Source organism: Canis lupus, chromosome 23, assembly GCF_048164855.1.
Source record: "Canis lupus baileyi chromosome 23, mCanLup2.hap1, whole genome shotgun sequence".
NCBI lineage: Eukaryota > Metazoa > Chordata > Mammalia > Carnivora > Canidae > Canis > Canis lupus.
The window spans coordinates 20,677,360-20,698,844 of NC_132860.1; the positions used below are offsets into that span (position 1 = coordinate 20,677,360).

Below are 21,485 nucleotides of genomic sequence, written 5' to 3' on the forward strand. Positions count from 1 at the left end.
AGGTGACTTGGGGACCCTACTCTTCCGCCATCTTGCTCCTCCCCCTCTATGCAAATTTTTCTGCATCTACCTTTTGTTTATTTATTTTAAAGATTTTACTTATTCATGAGAGACACACAGCGAGAGGCAGAGACATAAGCAGAGGGAGAAGCAGGCCCCCTGCAGGGAGCCTGATGTGAGACTTTATCCCAGGACCCTGGGATCATGCACTGAACCAAAGAGAGATGTTCAACCACTGAGCCACCCAGGTGCTCCTACATCTACCTTTATATATGTATTATTCATTTCTCTCAAGTTGTATTATATTGACAAAAACTGCCAAAGCAATATGAAATAATGGGTATAAAGAATATTTTGCTATCTTTTCTATAACAAGAACATATCTAATATCTTCCCCATTTGATATATGCATTTGTTTTTAAATAGATACAGATTCCATAGCCATTACCTGCAATTCGAAACTCCAAGCAGCTTTGGAAACCATTACCCTTAAGCTTGGGTCTAAACTCATTAGATGGCAAACATATTATGAACTGACATGGGATTGTTTTTATTGTCTTTCTTTATTCCACACTGTAGAAATAGTTATATATTTTGCTGTAGAGATATTAATGTGTTAGATTATGGGATGCTGCTAAAGATGTTTCAGACATCTCTGAAGGTGTTAGGAAATGTATGGTGCATGTGGCATATTACCTTTCTAAAATCTGAAAAATTCAAGTGCCCCATTTGTTTTGGATCAAAGAATCTGGACCTATATATTTTTTTATCTTAAGGATGTAGTCCCTCTATCCTTCTGAATTTGAATTTATCAAGTAAATTAAATAGTACATATATTGAAATGATTCTGGTTTTTTTCATTTAGCCTATTGATGTGGTCTGTTGATTAGTAATAATCGACAAAGGCAAACTGACATTAACCTCAATACATCTAAATTTTTGCCAAAATTCCCTATTTATATAATTCCACTATATCAAATTGATGCTAATTCAACAAGCTGCTGGCTTTGATGATTTTACAACTCATTGTACAGCATGTTAATAACATTTATATACATACATATTTTTCATTTATTCAAAATAAGACTTACTATCATGTCTATGGCATATGATTTTATACAAAATTATGCTTTTTTCTGGGTTGTGCTGTCTTGCTCACATTTTATTTTTTTTATGAATTTATTTTTTATTAGTGTTCAATTTGCCAACATATAAAATAACACCCAGTGCTCATCCCGTCAAGTGCCCACCTCAGTGCCCGTCACCCAGTCAACCCCACCCCCCACCCACCTCCCCTTCCACCACCCCTAGTTCGTTTCACAGAGTTAGGAGTCTCTCATGTTCTGTCTCCCTTTCTGATATTTCCCACTTATTTTTTCTCCTTTCCCCTTTATTCCCTTTCACTATTTTTTATATTCCCCAAATGAATGAGACCATATAATATTTGTATTATAGGGACATTTGCATATATTATTTTATGTTCTACCCCTCCTCATCACTGCATAATTTTATTCTGGCTTGATCACTTCCCCATGAATTCCTCAGAATCTTTTCCCTTTCTGGAGCACTGAGCTTTGTTTGTTCCTATCATGGAATCAGTAGAGGCTTATGAGTAACACATTGATCCAGACAATGATAACTGCCAAATCATACTCATTTTATATTGATTATTTAAATTCTGAGAACTGTTTCCTCCCAATTATTTATGAGACTCCCTCTTAAATCCTAAATCTCAAAGACTCTTCTATCTTTAATATTCTCACTAATAATTTCTCTCTAGTCACAAGAGACTCAAATTTAACAACTATTTCTTAAACTCTAGCTAACATTTATAGAAAAATACCACACTCCAGGTACTGTTCAAAGAAACACTCATCCATATATTAAATCTTTACAACTCTGTGAGATTATTAGGATTATTCCCATTTTACAGATAAGAAAATGGAGATACACAGAGGTTAAATAATTTTCCCGAGGTTACATAGTTAAACAGAAGTGGTATGACTGTGGAGCACACAGTATCTTTTTTTAAAGATTTTATTTATTTGAGAGAGATCATGAGTGGTAGAGAGGGGCAGAATGAAAGGTAGAACTGGGCTCCCTGATGAGCAGAGAATCCAACTCAGGGCTTGATCCCAGGACCCTGAGATCATGAGCTGAGCTGAAGGCAGATGCTTAACCAACAGAGTCACCCAGGTGCCCCTGGAGCCCACATTATTAATCTCTACTTATACTGCTTACTATGGACTGAGACTGTGCCATATATATATATATATATATATATATATATATATATATATATATCATTTTATTATATATGTCATTTATATATAACATATATATAACATATATATAATTGTCATTTTATGGAAAATAAACTGATTTTAACCTTAGATTAAACAAAGTATCAACTACAAACATGAAACTAAAACTCAGAAACCTTAACTAACCTTAACTTCTATGACATCATGGAATTAAGAAATGTTACCCACATCGTTTCAGAAGATAGAGGAAGAAACAGTCTAGCATCGTTGAGTACCTGTAATGTTTCAAACACTCTGTATATCTCATAACATTAACTCTTCTCAGCAACTCTGTGGGGTACATTAATTCCACCTTATAGATTAGTAATCTAAGGCTCAAAGATGTTAAATTGTCTAAGATTTCATGAGTGAGCTAGAATATGAACCCAGATTGGCCTGGCCCAAAGCTAAAGGGTTTTCTTTGAACAGGAATGTGGCATGATAGAAAGAAGTGAAGACTGACAAGGAAGAAGGCAAGGGAGAAACCATGCAGTTGTAAGGGTATTGTGACACTTTCTCCTTCATGTAGCTTTCCTGATAAACTTCTATTTCCTAAGTTTCCCAAACAAATATCTTTTGCCTGTCCCAGTCTTTTTTTCTCTTGTATCTCTTTTGGTCTCATGGGTTTCTGCATCAAAGCCATCCCAAAGCATCAGAAGGAGGAGGGCAAAAGGGAGACTGTAGGAGGGAGGTGCAGCATAAAAGAATCTTTCCTGATGTGGCTACATTCTCTGATCATGGGAGAAAGAGAAGATGGAGTTTCTATACCATCTTTCTTTGTCCTGATGCATCAATTTTCTTTTATACACATTTCGTAAGTCTTTTTCTAACTAGCCTGGTCATCTTAGGAGGATCCTGAGTCAAAGACATCTGAATAAAGTGAGTGTATTCTATTATCTGCTTCATTTCTATTCAAGTGGTCAATTTCCCCATATTTTCTTTCTGTCCAATACACACTTCTTCATGTTACTCTCTACACCTAATAAAACCCAAATTCATATCAGCATTTTCCACATCTGGCCCATCCTAATACTCAAACTAATATTGCTTTCTACATCAATTTAACTCATAGCTGGTTTCTTCACTTATTCATACTCTGCTTGGCCTCCCTACATTTTTTGTAATCCTCCATTCATAGGAGATTCTTTCTATATTATAGATATCTTCACCAAATATTCTTTCATTGGATCTATGGTCTATATAGCAAATTTATCCTAACCAAATATCATCTAGATAACTACAGAAGTTCTAATTTCATGTATTTAATCTAACTTCCTTATATTTTATCTGGTCCCTGAAAATTTATTCATTTGTCTACATTCAATACTTGTTTTCCTTACATATTATTCCAACTGTCAAATTTTCTAGTAACCCATTTAAATTCCCTACTCCTTATCATTTCCAACCAATTCCTTTTTTTACTTCTTTATATGCCATTCCTATCACCTGCATCTCATCAGCTCTGCCCATATTATACCTTTCTCCGTTTCCACATCCATCCATATAACCATTCTAATACCTTTACTAATCAGTTACTAAAGCGGAGCCTGTAATAAGACCTATTGTCAAAAGAGAGACATAAATATCAGTAAATAATCTATGTCTAGAAATATGAGTAGTTTTGGAGCATGATAACTAGCAAACTGAAACATGAATGATAAGAATTTCTAGGAGCAGGGTTGGGTGTTTTTGACAGAAAGAAGGCTATATGCAAATCACAAAGTTAGAGAATATCATGACATATTTAGAAAAACAGAAATAGTGGGCAATGACTATATTATTGTAGGACAGTTAATAAATATATTTTGGGGGAGTTATCATGTATTTTCCTCAAATTGGATGTATTTGGGGTCAACAATATGGTTAGATTTCTGTGTAAAATTTCATTCTAGACATAAATGGCAGTTAGATTGATGAGGGTTGAGGTTGGAGGAAGAAAGATCAAATAATAGGCTATTGAAATAGCTAAATTGAGAAAAAACAAGGACCTGGTGGGCATAAGGGATTAGGGAGAAGGGACTAGAAATAGGACAAGAGAAAGGGACAGACATGGGAGATAATTAAAGAAGAAGTTGAGGGATGCCTGGGTGGCTCAGAGGTTGTGCCTCCGGCTCAGGGCATGATTCAGGAGTTCCGGGATCAAGTCCCACATTGGGCTCCCTGGGAGGAGCCTGCTTCTCCCTCTGTCTGTGTCTCTGCCTTCTCTCTGTGTCTTTCATGAATAAATAAATAAAATCTTTAAAATAAAAAAAGAAGAAATTGAAATAGAACTTGGATTAGTTGTAGGTGAGATATGGATTTGGCTAGAGAGAGTAGGTAGAGAAGACATGGGAAACTTTCAGATCTCTAGTATAGGTGACTGTATGGAAACTAATGTTATTGATTGTGATAAAAGAATAACAGGCTTAGAAAATGTTTTTCTAGATATTTTGTATTTAAGGAATTCATATGACATCAAGAGAATTATATCGACTCCTGGATACACCATAAAGGACATATAGGGCACTTTGGCATAAAGTTCCTCCTTTTTGTCCACCTGAGTAATAGTAGCAGTGATATAGCTAGTAAAATAAGACCTAATGGGTCTTTCACAGGCTCTAATGAAAACAGTAATGAGTTGAACTTCACCAAACCAGTGTCAGGGAAAGGAAAGGACAATTGCTCTTCAATGTGGAGATGCCCCATGAGCAAAAAGATATGAAGGTTAATTAGGAGTTAGCTACCCTCACGGAGACTGCAACATGAGCAAAAGTACAGAGTGATAGTCACATTGTATGCCAGGAGCTGCAAGGTATAAAATACAATGTGGGCAAGAGATGAGGTTTTGGCAATAGTAATGGCATATCATGAAGTACTTCTATGCCCTGTTAAAAAGCTTGCACATTATTGTATAGGCAGTGGGATACTATGGAAGAATTTTAAGTAGGGAAGTGAAATGGTCAGAGTTGAGTTTCAGGGAGAGACTATAGGCAGTGATAGAATTAGGAGTTCATGTGTGAAAGGCTTCTTTTTCTCCTCTTCCTCCTCCTCCTCCTCCTCCTCCCCCTCCTCCTCCTCCTCCTCCTCCTCCTCCTCCCCCTCCTCCTCCTCCTCCTCCTCCTCCTCCTTCTTCTTCTTCTTCTTCTTCTTCTTCTTCTTCTTCTTCTTTTCTTCTTCTTCTTCTTCTTTCTTCTCTTCTTCTTTCTTCTCTTCTTCTTTTTAGCATGCAAAGCACGCTAAAGGATAAAGGATAGAGAAGATTAAAGTATCAGCAAAGAGTCTGAGGCCAAGAGGGTCAAATGCACAATAAATGGTATATAGGCAGTTATAAGGAGAAAGGATCAAGGGTAAGGATATGAATGATAATTGTAATTTTGAGGTTCCTTTTATGAATCTGGTATATAGTATAGGGGTAGACATAGCAGTTAAAACTTTCAAGGATGAGAAGATGAAGATACATCCCTACTGCTAGATTATAAGCTACTTTAAGACTTAGTAAGTATCTTATTTATTTATCTTTTATGTGTCAGATATCTGAGTCTGTGGCCTGGAACACAGTTGATCCATCATGAATTTTAAAATAATTAAAACTTTGAGTTTGGATGTCAAGGAAGGGAGTGATGGAAAATGCAAGCCAGGAATATGGGCATTTCATAGTTGCATTAAAGTACTTTAATACTTAGAGAAATACCAAGGGCTAAAGTTCTTAGTAATGGTCAAGCACTGACGGCAAACATAAAGAGAAGAGAAACTCAAGTATAAAATCATAAAATCATTAACAGGTTTGATGTCTTTAGATTCCATATATAAGTGAGATATGTAGTATTTGTCTTTTTCTGTCTCGCTTATTTCACCTAGCAAAATGCTTTCAAGATCCATCCATATTGTCACAAATGTTAGGATTTCCTTCTTTTTTATGACTGAATACTATTGTATTTTACATATAGTATGTATATGTATACATGTAGATTATATACATATATATCACATTTTACATGTGTATTATATACATATACATATATATCACATTTTCTTTATCCACTCATCCATTGATTAATGCTTAGGTTGTTTCCATATTTGGCTATTCATAGATATAGAGTAGAGTTAGAATGGTGGTTGCCAGGGGCTGGGGAGTAGAGGAAAGGAGATATTGGTCAATGGGTACAAACTTTCAGTTATAAGATGAATAGGGGGATCCCTGGGTGGCACAGCGGTTTAGCGCCTGCCTTTGGCCCAGGGCGCGATCCTGGAGACCTGGAATCGAATCCCACGTCGGGCTCCCGGTGCATGGAGCCTGCTTCTCCCTCTGCCTCTCTCTCTCTCTCTCTCTCTCTGTGACTATCATAAAAAAATTAAAAAAAAATAAGATGAATAGGTTCCGAGACTTTAATGGAAAGCATGGCCACTATAATTAACAATACTGTATTGTTTACTTGAAGGTGGCTATGACAGTAGAGCCTTAGTGTTCTCATCATAACAACAACAAAATGGTAATTGTGTAAGGTAAACATTGTGGTAAACATTTTGCAATATATACTTGCATCAAATTGTCACATACCTTATACAATGTTATATGCCAATTATATCTCAATAAATCTAGAAAAAAATCATTAGCATGTTAAAGTTTGATATGTGAGCACATTCTGCTAACCTCAGAGCAACAGGCCTGAGACTAAAAAGTAAGGAAATAGCTGAGGGGAAATACCACGCTGGTGTTTAGCTGATTCTCTCCTATTCTTTCTAATCTCTGCACTCCCTTCCAATGCTATGACCATGTAGAGACTGTCACTAGGGGGACAGTAACCCTTTCTTCATTCCAACTGAATATGTCCATTTCTGTTTCACATCAAATCCAGAAGAAGTTTTGAAAGAGCAAATTTTATTTTTGATACCAAGGTAAATAGAGTATTATATGTATACTTTTTAAAAAAAGATTTTATTTATTTATTTGGCACAGAGAGAAAGCACAAGCAGAGGGGAGCAGCAGGCAGAGGGAGAGGGATAAACAGGCGCTCTGCGGAGCAAGAAGCCTGCGGTGAGGCTCTACCCCAGGATCCTGGGATCAGGACCTAAGCCAAAGGCAGATGCTTAACCGACAGCGCCACCCAGTGCCCACATGTATGTTTTATATTGGTCTTGTTACCGGCAAAATATTTAAACAAGGAGGGCATTAGATTGAGAAGGTTCTTCTGCCTTGGTTGCCTACTTAAGCAAACCAAAACTTAAGCTAGAGTCAATTACAAATGTGCTCATAACCAAGAAAATAAAATTTAAGAACAACCAATCACAAATGCCAATGAAACTGTCCCAAATAAGGCGACTACTTAAACTATAGCCAATCAAATAATGCCCTTACTTTGTTTTTAGAAGCTCATCAGCTTCTTTCAGTAGATCACACTTTACCACTCTCAGTTTGGTGCTGCCCAATTTAAATCAATGTTGCAAATAAACCCTTAAAAATTTTAATATGCCTCAGTTTAATTTTTAACAATACTAAAGGAAGGTATTCTACTCTCATTCCAAGGGAGGGAGCACAACTTTCAGAGCTCATTCACAGTTCTTCTGCCATCCAGAATCCGCTTTCTAATATAATTTCTAGATGGGTCCCAAGTCCTCCTCTTAAGTGCTAGGTTACATAGAACTTTCTTTCTACAGATGCTGTGACTTTCTTAGGTTCTAGTTTATTCCCTCTTTCTTGTAGTATGGAGTCACTTCTGTAGCTGGGCTCTAAAGATTCTCTCCCCTAGGTGTAAATCCAGGATGTACCTTACAGCCCCTCCTTCATATTGCCTCAATATTTTTTAACTTCTGAGGTCCTGACTTCCTGGTTCCATCTCTTACTATTCATGTGACCTGGAACAAGTTACTTAATCTCCTTATGCTTCAGTTTTCTTAGGTATTAAGTGGGGTTAATAATAATACTAACTCACAGGGTTCTTCTGAAGAGTGAATTAAAATCTACAAATATTTTAAAACAGTGCCCACATTATCAATGTATAGTAAATACTCAATTGGGTTATACATTATTGTTACTCCTCCACTGTAACTCATTTCCTCAAAATAGAGTCACAATCTAGTTCACAAACCAACTCTCACTATAGGGCAACCTAGACTCTCTTCGTATATTTGGTTTTGATCTATATTTTTCAGGGACTAGTATCACTTTTACAAGTATTTATCAGTATATGCTTCTCCAAGGGCCATAACAGACTCTTATCCTATCCCCAAATGAAGCAGTTTACTTTTTGTTCACTTTTGTCTTAGCTCATTTCCATATTACAGAAGAAAGTGATGGCTTCAGTTCAGTGATGAATTACATGTGTTCCATACATTCTGTCAATATAAACCCACCAAGAGAAAAGCTGGGTTCTTGCTGTTGCCTCCTGAAGATCCTCTGTTCTCTCTCCTAAAAAGCAGTGGGTAAGACTGACACCATGGAGCAGAGCAACCAGAGTGGAAGGGTAAGTGAGTTTGTGTTGCTGGGCTTCCCAGCTCCTGCACCACTGCGGACACTTTTATTTGCCCTTTCTCTGCTAGCCTATGTGTTGGTGCTGACTGAAAATACACTCATCATTGTGGCAATTAGGAGCCATCCCACCCTTCACAAACCCATGTACTTTTTTCTGGCGAATATGTCCTTCTTGGAGATATGGTATGTTACTGTCACTATTCCGAAGATGTTAGCTGGCTTTGTTGGGTCAAAACAGAGCCATGGACAGCTAATCTCCTTTGAGGGCTGCATGACACAGCTCTACTTTTTCCTGGGACTGGGCTGCACTGAGTGTGTCCTTCTTGCTGTTATGGCCTATGATCGTTATGTGGCCATCTGTCATCCTCTCCACTATGGTGTCATTGTCAGTGGCCGGCTGTGTGTGCAGCTAGCAACTGGCTCCTGGACTGGAGGCTTTGGCATCTCCATGGTCAAAGTTTTTCTCATTTCTCGCCTCTCCTACTGTGGACCCAACATCATCAACCACTTTTTCTGTGATGTCTCCCCATTGCTCAATCTTTCATGCACTGACATGTCAACAGCAGAGCTTACAGACTTTGTTCTGGCCATTTTTATCCTGCTGGGGCCACTCTCTGTCACTGGGGCCTCCTACATGGCCATCACTGGTGCTGTAGTGCGCATTCCTTCAGCTGCTGGGCGCCATAAAGCCTTTTCCACCTGTGCCTCTCACCTTACTGTTGTGATCATCTTCTATGCAGCCAGTATCTTCATCTACGCCCGGCCAAAGGCACTCTCAGCTTTTGACACCAACAAGCTAGTTTCTGTACTCTATGCTGTCATTGTACCATTGCTTAACCCTATCATTTACTGCTTGCGCAATCAAGAGGTGAAGAGAGCCCTACGCCGCACTCTGCACCTCTACCAGGGCCAGGATACTAAGCACAGGAAAGCTAGTAGAGGTGGATAGAAAATGCTCTTAAACTTGGAATCTATATCTTCTATGAAGTCCAGAGAAGCTCTTATGGCCTAAATTAGGGACTAGGGTTCAAAAGCACCATCAAGGAACTAATCCAGGAGGAGGAAGAAGAGGGATGGATTGCAAGCTGGCACCTGGATTTCTGCAGGACAGCACTGTAAATACATGCTAGAAATTCCCATGTTATCTGCATTATTATAATTTGCATAGAACAGGTTCATGAATAATGCATCCTGGTGGGGTGGAAAGGATTGAATCTGAGGAGAAGACTGCTTGCCCTTCAATATTTAAATAAGCAAACAAATGCAGAACTCGTATCTCTCTAAATGACCTTTCCTGGATTTGGTCTTTGCTTTAATTCCGAGGCTGAAAGTGTAGAAAGGGAAAGCAGAAGGAGGAAGCCATTCAAGGAACCACAGGCTTCCTTATGGAATAGTATTAGGAGACTTCTGGTAAGATTTCTTTTAGCCACAAGCCACTGACTGTAGCCTATGAAGTAGCAGACACCCAGGTGATTATTCTATTATGAATTACAAAGGCAAGCATATAGGAAACTGAGAATTTTTGTGTTGGAAACATATCACCTCTTTGACTACAGGGATTTCTAGCTTCATTTCCTGATTTACCTAGGTCAGTGCCCACATGGAGCTAGTGACTGAGTGCAGTTATTTATTCAATCTTCTGTCTCCATAATTAGGGAATTATTATACTATAAACTTATAGTTTATACATTAAATGAAATAATATGTAGGTATTAAAATAACATGATCTACACAGCACTAGTGACAGAAAAATATTACATGAAAATATCAGGTTATATAACAGCAAAAAAAGTATCAGGCTTACAAATGGATAAGGAAGATATGATATAGATTTATATACACATACACACTGAAATATCAGTCTTTTAAAAGGATGAGATGTACCATTTGCAACAATATGGATGGACCTAGTGGCATTAGACTAAGTGAAATAAATCAGATCAAGACAAATACCATATGATTTCATTCATATATGAAACCTAAAAAAAAACACAAACAAATAAACAAACAAAAAGTAAAATTATAAGTACAGAGAACTAACTGGTGGTTGCCATAGGGAGGGTGGGTACAGGATGGGCAAAATGGGTGAAGAGGAGTGGGAGATACAGGCTTTCAGTTATGGAATGAACAAGTCACAGGAATAAAAAGCAGAGCATTGGGAATACAGTCAATGATACTGTAATAGTAATGTAGTAAAACTGATGGTAGCTACACTTGTGAATGTAGCGTAACATATAGAGAAGTCAAATTATTATGTTGTCATCAGAAATTAATATACCATTGTAGGTCAAATGTACTCAAGTTTTAAAAACAATTTTAAAAAAGATTGTGACAGCCCAGCATAGAACTAAGCATAGGCTTTTAAAAAAAAATTTTAAGTAGGCTCCATGCCCAGCATCACCCGGCTTAAACTCATAACCCTGAGATCAAGACCTGAGTTTAAGTCAAGAATTGGACACATAACCAACTGAGCCACCCAGGTGCCCCATGCATGTGCGTTTCTGAGCAAAGAATACTGTGAAACAGCAGATATTATACCTGTGAAGCAGATCCTGGATCTACCTGCAGAAACACATCTAAAATCTGACCATCTCAAAAAGAAGAAGAAGAAGAAGAAGAAGAAGAAGAAGAAGAAGAAGAAGAAGAAGAAGAATCAGTTTTATTTATTTGTTTGTTTAAATTAGACTAGAAGGAAATTAACTGAAATGTTAGCTGTAACTATGCAATGTAGCCCTTACTCTTACAAATTGCATTCTGTGGAAAAGGTGTTGTTACCAATAGTTATTTAAATAAGCATTTATTACCTAATAAAATGTACAACTTTGTTCATCTGGACAGAGGTGACAGGGTTATCTCAATATGATTTTTAGAAATTTAGCTCCCAAGACGAGAACCCTGAGGACAACAGCCTTCAAGAAGCTTTCCTCTCCAGATGTGGGAGTCTTCTGTTGTTGCAGCCTGTCTTTCCATAATTTTCTGCTGCTTAATAAAGTATGAAAGGCTACTAGCAAGGAAATAAAGCATTATTTGCTAGTTGCTACTTATTAAAAATTCTAATATAACATTCATATCTTTTGTGCCAAAACAATTACATAACCTTATAAGTATTTTTATTATAATTTATTTTTATATTGTATTATGCTATTGTAATTTATATTTTAATTTATATTTATAATGACTAGATATAAGTTCATCAAAAGCCTATCTCCCAACTATGTCCATAGAACAAATTTCTGAAATGGGGTTACAGTTGTGATTGGAGTGCCATCCTCTGGGCATCACCGTCTAGCTCCTTATAGGTTAACTGGTTAGTAGGAAGTAAAAAGATGATGTTGATTTTCTTCATTGTGCTCTTTTTATTTTCCAAGCTTTTCACAGTAAAATGCATTATTTTTTGAGTTTAAAAAAAACACCTCTAATTCTGATTTCAAAATTTAAAACCAATTATCTTAGGTATAGGAAAAGTGTTTAGCAGTTTCCTGCATATATTCATTTTTCTATAACAATGAATGAAAAGATATTTAAGTCCATGTGAATTATGGCAATATCAAAACTTCTCTTGACTTGGACTGTATTTTCATAATTAAATGATCCTCATAGTTCATTTTTAATTTGATGTCATAAAACCTAAGATTGTTCACGTAAACTATTAATTGTCAGATGAAGTATTCCTCATCCTCCATTGATTAATTAATTCTGCCCCAAACCTAGAGAGAGTACTTTATATTATCCTTGTTACATTTTATCATGTTTGTTTCAGACCATGTTTATAGTCTGCCATTCTTTGAAAATACTACATAGATAATGTGACTATTTGATAATTTCCTTTTTAAAGGACAGTGTCTGGGAGAGTCTCTAATCTCCTTGATCATTATAGGAGGTAAGAGTACTGATCCAGACTGGGTCTTTCAGGTAGGAGAGATAGAGTGGCCAGAGGTCACTCACATTTACAGAACAAATGAGGACCAACATAGAGGGCCTCTATGCTCAAAAATATCTACTGGTTCCCGTCACCTTTGATAAACTTGTTTTGTCTGCCTTTCAAGTTTCTTCACAGTGTGGTCTGTTTTCTTTTTGGTCTTCTTCCTCCGTTTTGGTCTTTAATTTCTTGCCTATTACAACATTGTGCAGATGAATTTTAGATTGATTTTTTTACTTGAACTTTATAATCCAATCTTTTTATAATTTGCTAACATTTCTCATTGAACAGAGTCAGAAAATATCCAAGAAACTTTCTGGAAAAGAACATTTTAGAAATAACAGCTCTTCTATAGCACTGAAAACTCTGTTTTCCTTAAAAAGCCCTGTAGTTATGAAATATAAGTAAAGATTGAGAAACTATCAGAAGGTATTTAAGAGACAAAATACCTAAATTGAATGTGATATTTTAGTTTGAATCCAATGTCATAAAAAGAATAAGGAAAAAGATGTAAAATCTGAATAAAACCTGGAGTTTAGATAACAATAATATACCAGTTTGGGTTTCTTACGTTTGAAAGTGTACAGGGCAATGTATTGTAATAATAATAGGAGAGACTGAGACTGGGGGAGGAGAATATGAGAACTTTCTTTACTATCATTAAATTTTTTCTGTAATACTAATATCCCAAAATAAAATTTTACTTAAATGAGAAATAAATTATTAGTCTTTTTATACCAAATAATTTAATAGACCTTGATTGATTTCAATGACTTAATACTAAAAGCAAGTTGTCCCTTTTTTCTCATGTCAATACATACAGCAAACATTTGGCTTTGATGCTGAAAACCTTTTTTTTAAATTTTCCTGGATTTTTAATTCTCATGAAATTCAAATTGATGCTGCTTTATTTTGCTGATTAATAAGAGAAAGAGTATGTTTGATAAATAGTTCTTGCTTTACATTTAGTAACTAATAAAACTACCAGTTCTTTCAGATAGCACCATTTGCTGCATGTTTGCATGCAGACTGGACAGTTTCATGCACTGCAAAAAAAAGAATGCTTATATAGCATAGGTGTTTTCATTTTCTCTTAGAGTCATTCCTCAGAGGATAATTACCCTCCCTGATTTTCATGTTCCATAGTCTCATTTCATGAGGACCCAGTGGTCCCAGCCTTCCCAGAATTAGTGCCAACTCACTATATGCCTTTAGACAAAGAATATGAGACAGTGGGGAAAGAGCTAGATCCATCCTTCTCCATCAAATTCCAATTTAGATACTTTCTAGGATCTAAAGTTTCTGTAGGATGTCTCTTTTTTTAGGCCTCTGCTTCACTCCCTTTGTCCACCTTTGGTTACTCACAGAGACACAAGTATATTTCCTGGGCTTTTCATTCTAACGAAATTTCTAGGACTTGATTCTTAACTTTATGGTTACTGACAACAATTAATAGCAGAGACTATGGGCTAACTCCTCTGTGAATAACTTGACAGACAGGAGTTGTCATTTCACACTGCTCTTAGCACAGAGCACGTGCTTCACAAACGTTCATCAAATGACTGCTTCCTGGAGTCCAAGGTTGCTGTGTGTGACCTAGTTACTGCAGACGCCTCATTATCCCATTGTTTCATTTCTCTCTATATTCTTTCCTGGGCTAGTGTCTCTACACTGAAGGGCCTCTCTCCGCATTTCTTCTGATCAAATCATGGCTGTGATTCACATTCCAACACAGGTAATATTTTACATTTGTGTAGTTATCATAAAGCTGTTTTAGAATTGTTTTCATATACATATCACTTTTGAAACTAACATTAATGATATGATATTAACAAGTGAATTATTGTTATCCCATTTTATGGGTGAATAAACTGAGGAATAAAAACAATTTTATAAAGTCAAAGGTCTTAAAAATGGTAGAACCTGGATTAGGAACCAGATCTTCCTGCTGAACCAGAAATATTTCCCCATCACACTACTTTCACACTATCTTCCTGTATGAGTCTGGAATGACACTTCTTGATGAATCTTTTTCTAAATTTCTAAGTTAGAAAGCATTACCCCCTCACTGGAGTTCCTAGAGTGCTTTGTACCTCTCTTTTGGTACACGTCACATTCTAAACTCATTATAGTGTATATTTATTATTTTATTTAGAACACTACAAGTTCCTGAAGGGCAGAAACCATGACTTATGTATTTTTATTCCAAAGAATATGTATCACAGCATACGACCCATAATAAGAGCTCAATAAAAGCTGGTTGTGACTTTGTGAATAAGCAAATGAATGTATTGGTTACCTTATTAACCCACTTAATTTTCTTACCCTGGTTTTTGAATAACTTGATGTCGCATCACATGCATATAGTACTAAGAGAAAAGGACGCATCCTACTCACAGATATAAATAAACTTGGTCCAGTTATAAACAGAAACTGGTAGGTAAGTGAAGATTCAGCTTCCCTGCCCAAATCCCCTGCATAGTCTTAGCAGTGCATACAGAGTTTCCCCAGAGCCAGGAGAGACGGTCAAGTGAGCCTCCTGGGAAAAAGACATGGGCAAGAGGTAGGGAAGTGTTAGATATATTCTCCTGCCTCAGCTCCAGTCTTGTCTTAATGCTGCAATACCTTTCAAGCAGTATAAACAGAGACAGGATGTGGATCTCTAGCAAGTATAAAAATATGCAACCCAGTCTGCTTTTCTATGATTAGTGCAAATATCTGCAGAATCCTCCACTCCTAAAGAGAGGGCAGTTGTACCATGGTGAGTGGCTGAAAGTTCCAGGTGACTTTGATTGATATGATCTTGATTCAAGAAATCTCCTTGAAGAGGAAGATGAAGAGGGATATAGGGGAAGTGGCTACAAGTGCCATGATTGGACAAGAGAAAGGGTCCTGTGGAGAATGAATGGGAAAATGAAAATTCACTACTTCTTTACTCAACATTTAGGAAATGTGGGCAGCTGTAGGATCTTTCAGGTGTTGGATCATACCCAAAAGATATGTTTCTTATTCCAGAAGAAGTCTGTTGGTGTCCATGTTGTCTCTTGAAAATAAGAACATGCAAGACTGGAAAAACAGTTCTATAGTACAAATGAAAGGATTTCTTTCCTCAGATATCATAGAAGAGACCTCAGAGCTTAATGCTTTCAGTTCCGAAGACATGGAAAATAGTAAGAGAGAATTTTTCATTTCTTCATGAAACAAAATAAATTTACTAAGAGGTACATCCATGGCAAAAGAGTGGAGGAAAATATGAAATAACAAGGGTATGCTTGATTATATAAAAGCAATGTGCTAGAGAGAGGATAAGAAAGAGGTATGAGTGATTTGTAACTCAGAACCCTTCAAATATGTTATAGCCCTTTTCAAAAATTTGGCCCTAGAATATAACAGAAAAAAGATGACTAAAGGAGAGAGATGGATGTCTATGTGTTTATATTGACACATGTAAGTAGCATGTGTGCGTCTAGTGTGACATAATATAATAATAGTTAACACTTATAGAGAAAAACCATGGACCAATTCCTGTGTTAAGTGCTTTCTGTGCATTATCGCATTTATTTTCACAGCAAACCAGGAAGGTAGGCATTATTAACATTATTCTATCCAATGAATAGAATACACAATGGATCTTTAAGCCTATAATTGTTGGATATTCTGTTCAGGATGACACATCTAGAAGCCTTGTTTGACTCTAAAGTCAATGCTTTTAACTAGTAGGCAAGGTGAGCATGTGGGAAATTCTGTGGCTGATGGTGAGAATGTGGAATGTTACACATGCCCTGATGGAAAGTCTCTACATTCTTCCCACTGAGACTAGAACATGGAAAAGCTCACTATTTTCTGCTCCCAGGATCAGTTGCTTTTCCCAAGGAAAAGAATTAGGTCAAAGGCATTGAAAACTGTGGCCAGAAATCACTTACTAATGAACTACTTTGGGGTGAAAGTGTTGGTTGGAGGTCTGGAGGTAAGGTACAATCTCTTTCCACCCAGCAAGCAGTGCTGAGCTCTGCTGATGTATGCTGCTATAGAAAGGTGGTAGTGGTGTCAATAGTATGTATTTCAGAGCCTCATCTTTCCGACCCTTGCTATGAACCAGGACCAGAAGATCTCTAGTCCAATGAGTCCCTCATCAGCCTCTCACCCTCTGTGTCATGTGAAGAGTATGATGCACAAATTGTTTGGCAGAAAGAGTGAGCAATGTTCTAAAGGCAGGACCTGATCTCAGTCTTTATGGATGAGTATAATATTATAGAGAGACACATTCATTCATGTGTTTCCAAAAGATATCCTGTGACCACAGGATAAAATAGTTGGGCCACCTCACAAATATTCTTTCTTCCAGCATTATAAGATCTGCCTGTCCTTATGCTATATCCACATGCCCTCTTGCCTCTCTTCTCCTTACTCCTCTAGGAGAACCTGAGACACTGGCTGATATTTACAGACCCGACCTACCAAGTAACCAGAAACCAGGAATACACTGTTTTGAGACCCTGTGGCTATGTTTGCTGTGGTAGTGCCCTGGATATGCAAGCTGAGGCTGTGTCCAAAGATGTATAGCCTGATAGATAGATGCTCTCTGTCAGGAAAGTACCCTGAATTCACATTCCTCTGCCCCTGATCCATTTCCTGTGGATCCCAAAGCTCCACGGGATTCATTAATTCACTTGTTAATCCATATTAATTTAATATTCATATATTTTCTAGTCAGTGTTCTAGACCTTGTGTTCGCAGTCATGAAAGCAGAGCCTCCCCCCTTCCCCATTTTATTAAGATATAAGGGCATATAACATGTGTAAGTTTAAGATGTACAATGTGAGGATCTGATGTATATATATTGTGAAATTATTATCATAATAAGCTTAGGTTTTATCTCCATCACATCACATAATTATCACTTACTGTGCGTGGTGAGAACACTTAAGATATACTCTCAGTAACTTTCAAGTATATGATACGGTATTGTTAACTATAGTCATTTTGCTGCACATCAGATCCCCAGAGCTTACTCATCTTACAACTGGAAATTTACACCCTTTTGCCAGTATCTCCCTGAGTTTTGGGAAATTGTAGTGTAATGGAGAGTAATCTCAACATGTGAAGGGGTTGTGCACTGGGAGCAAATGCTTTTGAAGCATTTGACTGAGTTTTGGTGAGATGTCTCCTAAGTGGAATTTTGAATCTTCAATCAGCCAATAAATACTGGAAGATAGGAAGAGGAAAGAATGTAAGCAAAGCGTGAGAGTGATTAGTGTGTTTGGGAAAGAAAAACTAGCTGAATATGTCTGGATCATGGAAACCATTTAGAGGATCATGAGAGATGAGGCTGAAGAAATACATTGCTGGATCAATATATTAAGCACCTCCTATGTATGATATCGAAAATATTCCCATTTTTATCTGAAAACAACTGGAGAGTCAGTAAGGAACTTGCCAAGAATTACTACTTTTTATTTCCACAAATAAAGTCTGAGGAAACTGGGCTTATCAAAGGGCTACAGCCAATGCATCATCCAAATATTAAACTTTGAAACTCCTTCTGATATGATGTTATCCTTCACATTTCCTTTAGGCAGGAAAGAAATCTTCTGCAGTGAGTTCCTAATTAAACAGAGATCTGGAACCAGCAAGGGAGAGACTATCTATCTTCATTGACAAAGGACCTGGGAATGACATGGATAGTGACATTCAAATATTTCATCAGGTGAGTGAGAATTAGGGGTGGGAAGGTTTTTTTTTTTTTAATTTAAAGTTTAAGTAGTTAACATACAGGGCAATATTGGTTTCTGGGAGTGTATTTTGATTCTGGGAGACTTTCATGAAAAAAAACAGACACAAAAAGAACAACAAAAAAACTGATGGAAATGTAAGCTTTCACATTTAAAGATTACTTTGTATTAACAGAAGTTTTTTTTATGAATCATTTCCAGTAAAGTCTGATTTACTAACTTCTTTTGGTCTCTTGTCTGATAGCATAATCATCTTCATTATTTGTAGTGTTGTTATATAAGACTTCAGTACCTCTCAGTGCTTTTAGCCATGCTGGAGAAAAACATCACTCTGGTCAGTGAGTTCATCCTGGTGGGCTTCCCCACTGCCCCGTGGATACAAGTCCTGCTCTTCTTCCTTTTCCTTGTGGTCTACTTGCTGGTGGTAGTAGAGAATCTTATCATCATGCTCACTGTTTGGATCACTGCCTCCCTCCATAAACCCATGTACTATTTCCTGAGTAGCTTGTCTTTTCTGGAGGTCTGGTATGTTTCCGTCACAGTTCCCAAGATGCTGGATGGATTCCTTCTGCAGAGACGACACATCTCCTTCACAGGTTGCATGACCCAGCTCTACTTCTTTATCTCATTAGCCTGCACAGAGTGTGTGCTTCTGGCAGCCATGGCCTATGACCGCTATGTGGCCATCTGCCACCCTCTCCAATACCCAATCATTATGACCACAGGCTATTGTGTACAGCTGGTGGCTTTCTCCTATGTGAGTGGTTTCATGGTCTCTGTCATCAAGGTTTATTTCATTTCACATGTTGCCTTTTGTGGCTCCAATGTCATGAACCACTTTTTCTGTGATATCTCCCCAATTCTCAAGCTGGCTTGCAAAGACATGTCTACAGCTGAGTTAGTGGACTTTGCTTTGGCTATCATCATTCTTGTCTTGCCACTCATCACCACTATCCTTTCCTATGTCTACATTGTCTCCACCATTCTGCGGATACCCTCCACCCAAGGAAGGAAGAAAGCCTTCTCTACCTGTGCATCACACCTCACTGTAGTCATAATTTATTATACAGCCATGATTTTTATGTATGTTCGGCCCAGAGCTATTGCATCATTTAATTCCAACAAACTAATCTCAGCTGTGTATGCAGTGCTCACACCAATGCTAAATCCTTTCATCTACTGCCTTAGGAACCAGGAAGTTAAAAATGCTATCAAAAAGACTATGGGGGTTGGACAGTGCCTCCTGTTTAGCTAAGCCTTGCCTCCTTGAGGAGGAGACAGTGTCTTGGCAAGGATATCATTCCTGTGACACTTCATGGTTCTGCTTATAAGTTTTATTCTACAAATCTACATTCTTAAAGAAATCATAGCATTGGAAGAAAGGAAAAAATTAAAACTATAAACAGGCCACATTATGTATTTCTTTAATCTTGAATTAATTTTAATACATACTGTATATATTTAAAAATTACTTTGACATGACAGAGTAATAAAAATAAATATTTGACATATATAACTTGGTGTTATTAGCACTTTACACAGAATAAACTATTTTATTATCGTAACACCTCTATAAATTAGTCATGATTACTTGCCTGATCTTATGGATCAGGAAACTGAAACACACATAGAGAGGTTAAATAAGTTGTTCAACATTGCATAGTTAATAAATATCAAAGCCATTATTTGAACCTGCGGGCTCCAGCTCCACAATCTACTGTATTAGATTCTCTCTATATCTAGGAGTCTATGATAATAGCTCTAGGGGCACATAAGTTAACAAATATTGATGCTTGGAAGAAACAAGCAATCTAGTCAGTAAGATGTGTGTAGATGTGATGATAAGTGATAACGGTGTGGTAGTGGTGGTGTTATTAGTGACGATAGTGATAATGATGTTTGTGATTGCATTGGGCTAGTGATGACCAACTACCACTAATATTAATAATATTGTTGATCATTTCACAGTTTTTTACAATTTTTCCCTCCTTCTAGGACTGGACCAGCTCATTTTTCATTAAAGAGATGGAATCAATAGTTTCATAAGAGATGAAATAATTCGTATTACTGCAACTTTTGCAGTTGATATCTGTCTCTTGAGAAATTATCTTTTGGCTCTTGGATTCTCGTGGCCTTCCATGCTGTAATATGACTATTATTAGCAAACAAATGGAATATCATTACATCAATATATGGTTAAGCTGAAAGCTTAATATAATGATATAAAGTATATCCTACACATAAATAAAGTGAAAAATAAATACAAAATTTTTGAAGACAAATGATATTGTTAGATACGATTGAGGGAGCTGATGATTAGAAAGAGAAATGTACCAGGGAGAATTCTATAGAATTGAAACTGAAATTGAGAGAAAACAGAAACCAACATATGAAAAAAAAAATCAGAAAGAGCTACCTTGCCTCTCTATATCCTACCCATTTTAAGTAGGAGTCTAAAATTGGTCTCCTGAATGTTGAATGTTGTTCAACATTTGTGGACTAAACTTTCTTATATGTAAATTGCTCTTATAATGTCACTTTACCACTTAAGAATTCTCAATATAAATTAAATAGGACCTACTCATTCTATTCATTTTTATTGCTTTAGAATCACTCTAGCAGTCACAAACCTCAATAATATATAATCTTTTTGCCACCTACTCCAGCTCCACTTTGTTTTTTACTGATCCTCAGAATGAAACATCATTTTATTAGTCACTTTAACGTGCTCAATACTTACAATATACTAAATCTTATCTTGCTTAACTTCATGCACTCATTTAGTCACTCATTCATTCGGTATTTTTTGTGCTCCTATTCTTTGGACTGTGATAGTCCCATGATGATATACTGGTCAACAACAAAAACAACAACAAAAGACACAGATTCTTCCTTCAAACAGGTCAGAGATGAGTAGGGGAGATAAAGGCACAATTATCTTCAGTGTTATAACTGCGATGATGCAAATAAAGGGAAAATGTTCCAGCAGAGATAGCATTTAGGCTAACACTTGAAGGAATTGGATGAAAAATGGTGGGCACTCAGCATAATACCCTCCAGTTCCATCCACGTTGAGGGTATTA

At 36.9% G+C, this 21,485-nt stretch overlaps 2 protein-coding genes across 2 annotated transcripts; both read left to right on the plus strand.

The window, feature by feature from the left end:
* Positions 1–8,716: 8,716 nt before the first annotated feature.
* Positions 8,717–9,700, plus strand: OR6A2 (olfactory receptor family 6 subfamily A member 2). Its single transcript, XM_072795285.1, has one exon. It carries the CDS (start codon positions 8,717–8,719, stop codon positions 9,698–9,700), a length of 984 nt encoding a protein of 327 aa, XP_072651386.1.
* A 9,012-nt stretch (positions 9,701–18,712) lies between these two features.
* On the plus strand, positions 18,713–19,657 carry LOC140615242 (olfactory receptor 6B9-like). Its single transcript, XM_072795161.1, has one exon. The coding sequence runs from the start codon at positions 18,713–18,715 to the stop codon at positions 19,655–19,657; it is 945 nt and encodes a 314-aa protein (XP_072651262.1).
* Positions 19,658–21,485: the final 1,828 nt, after the last annotated feature.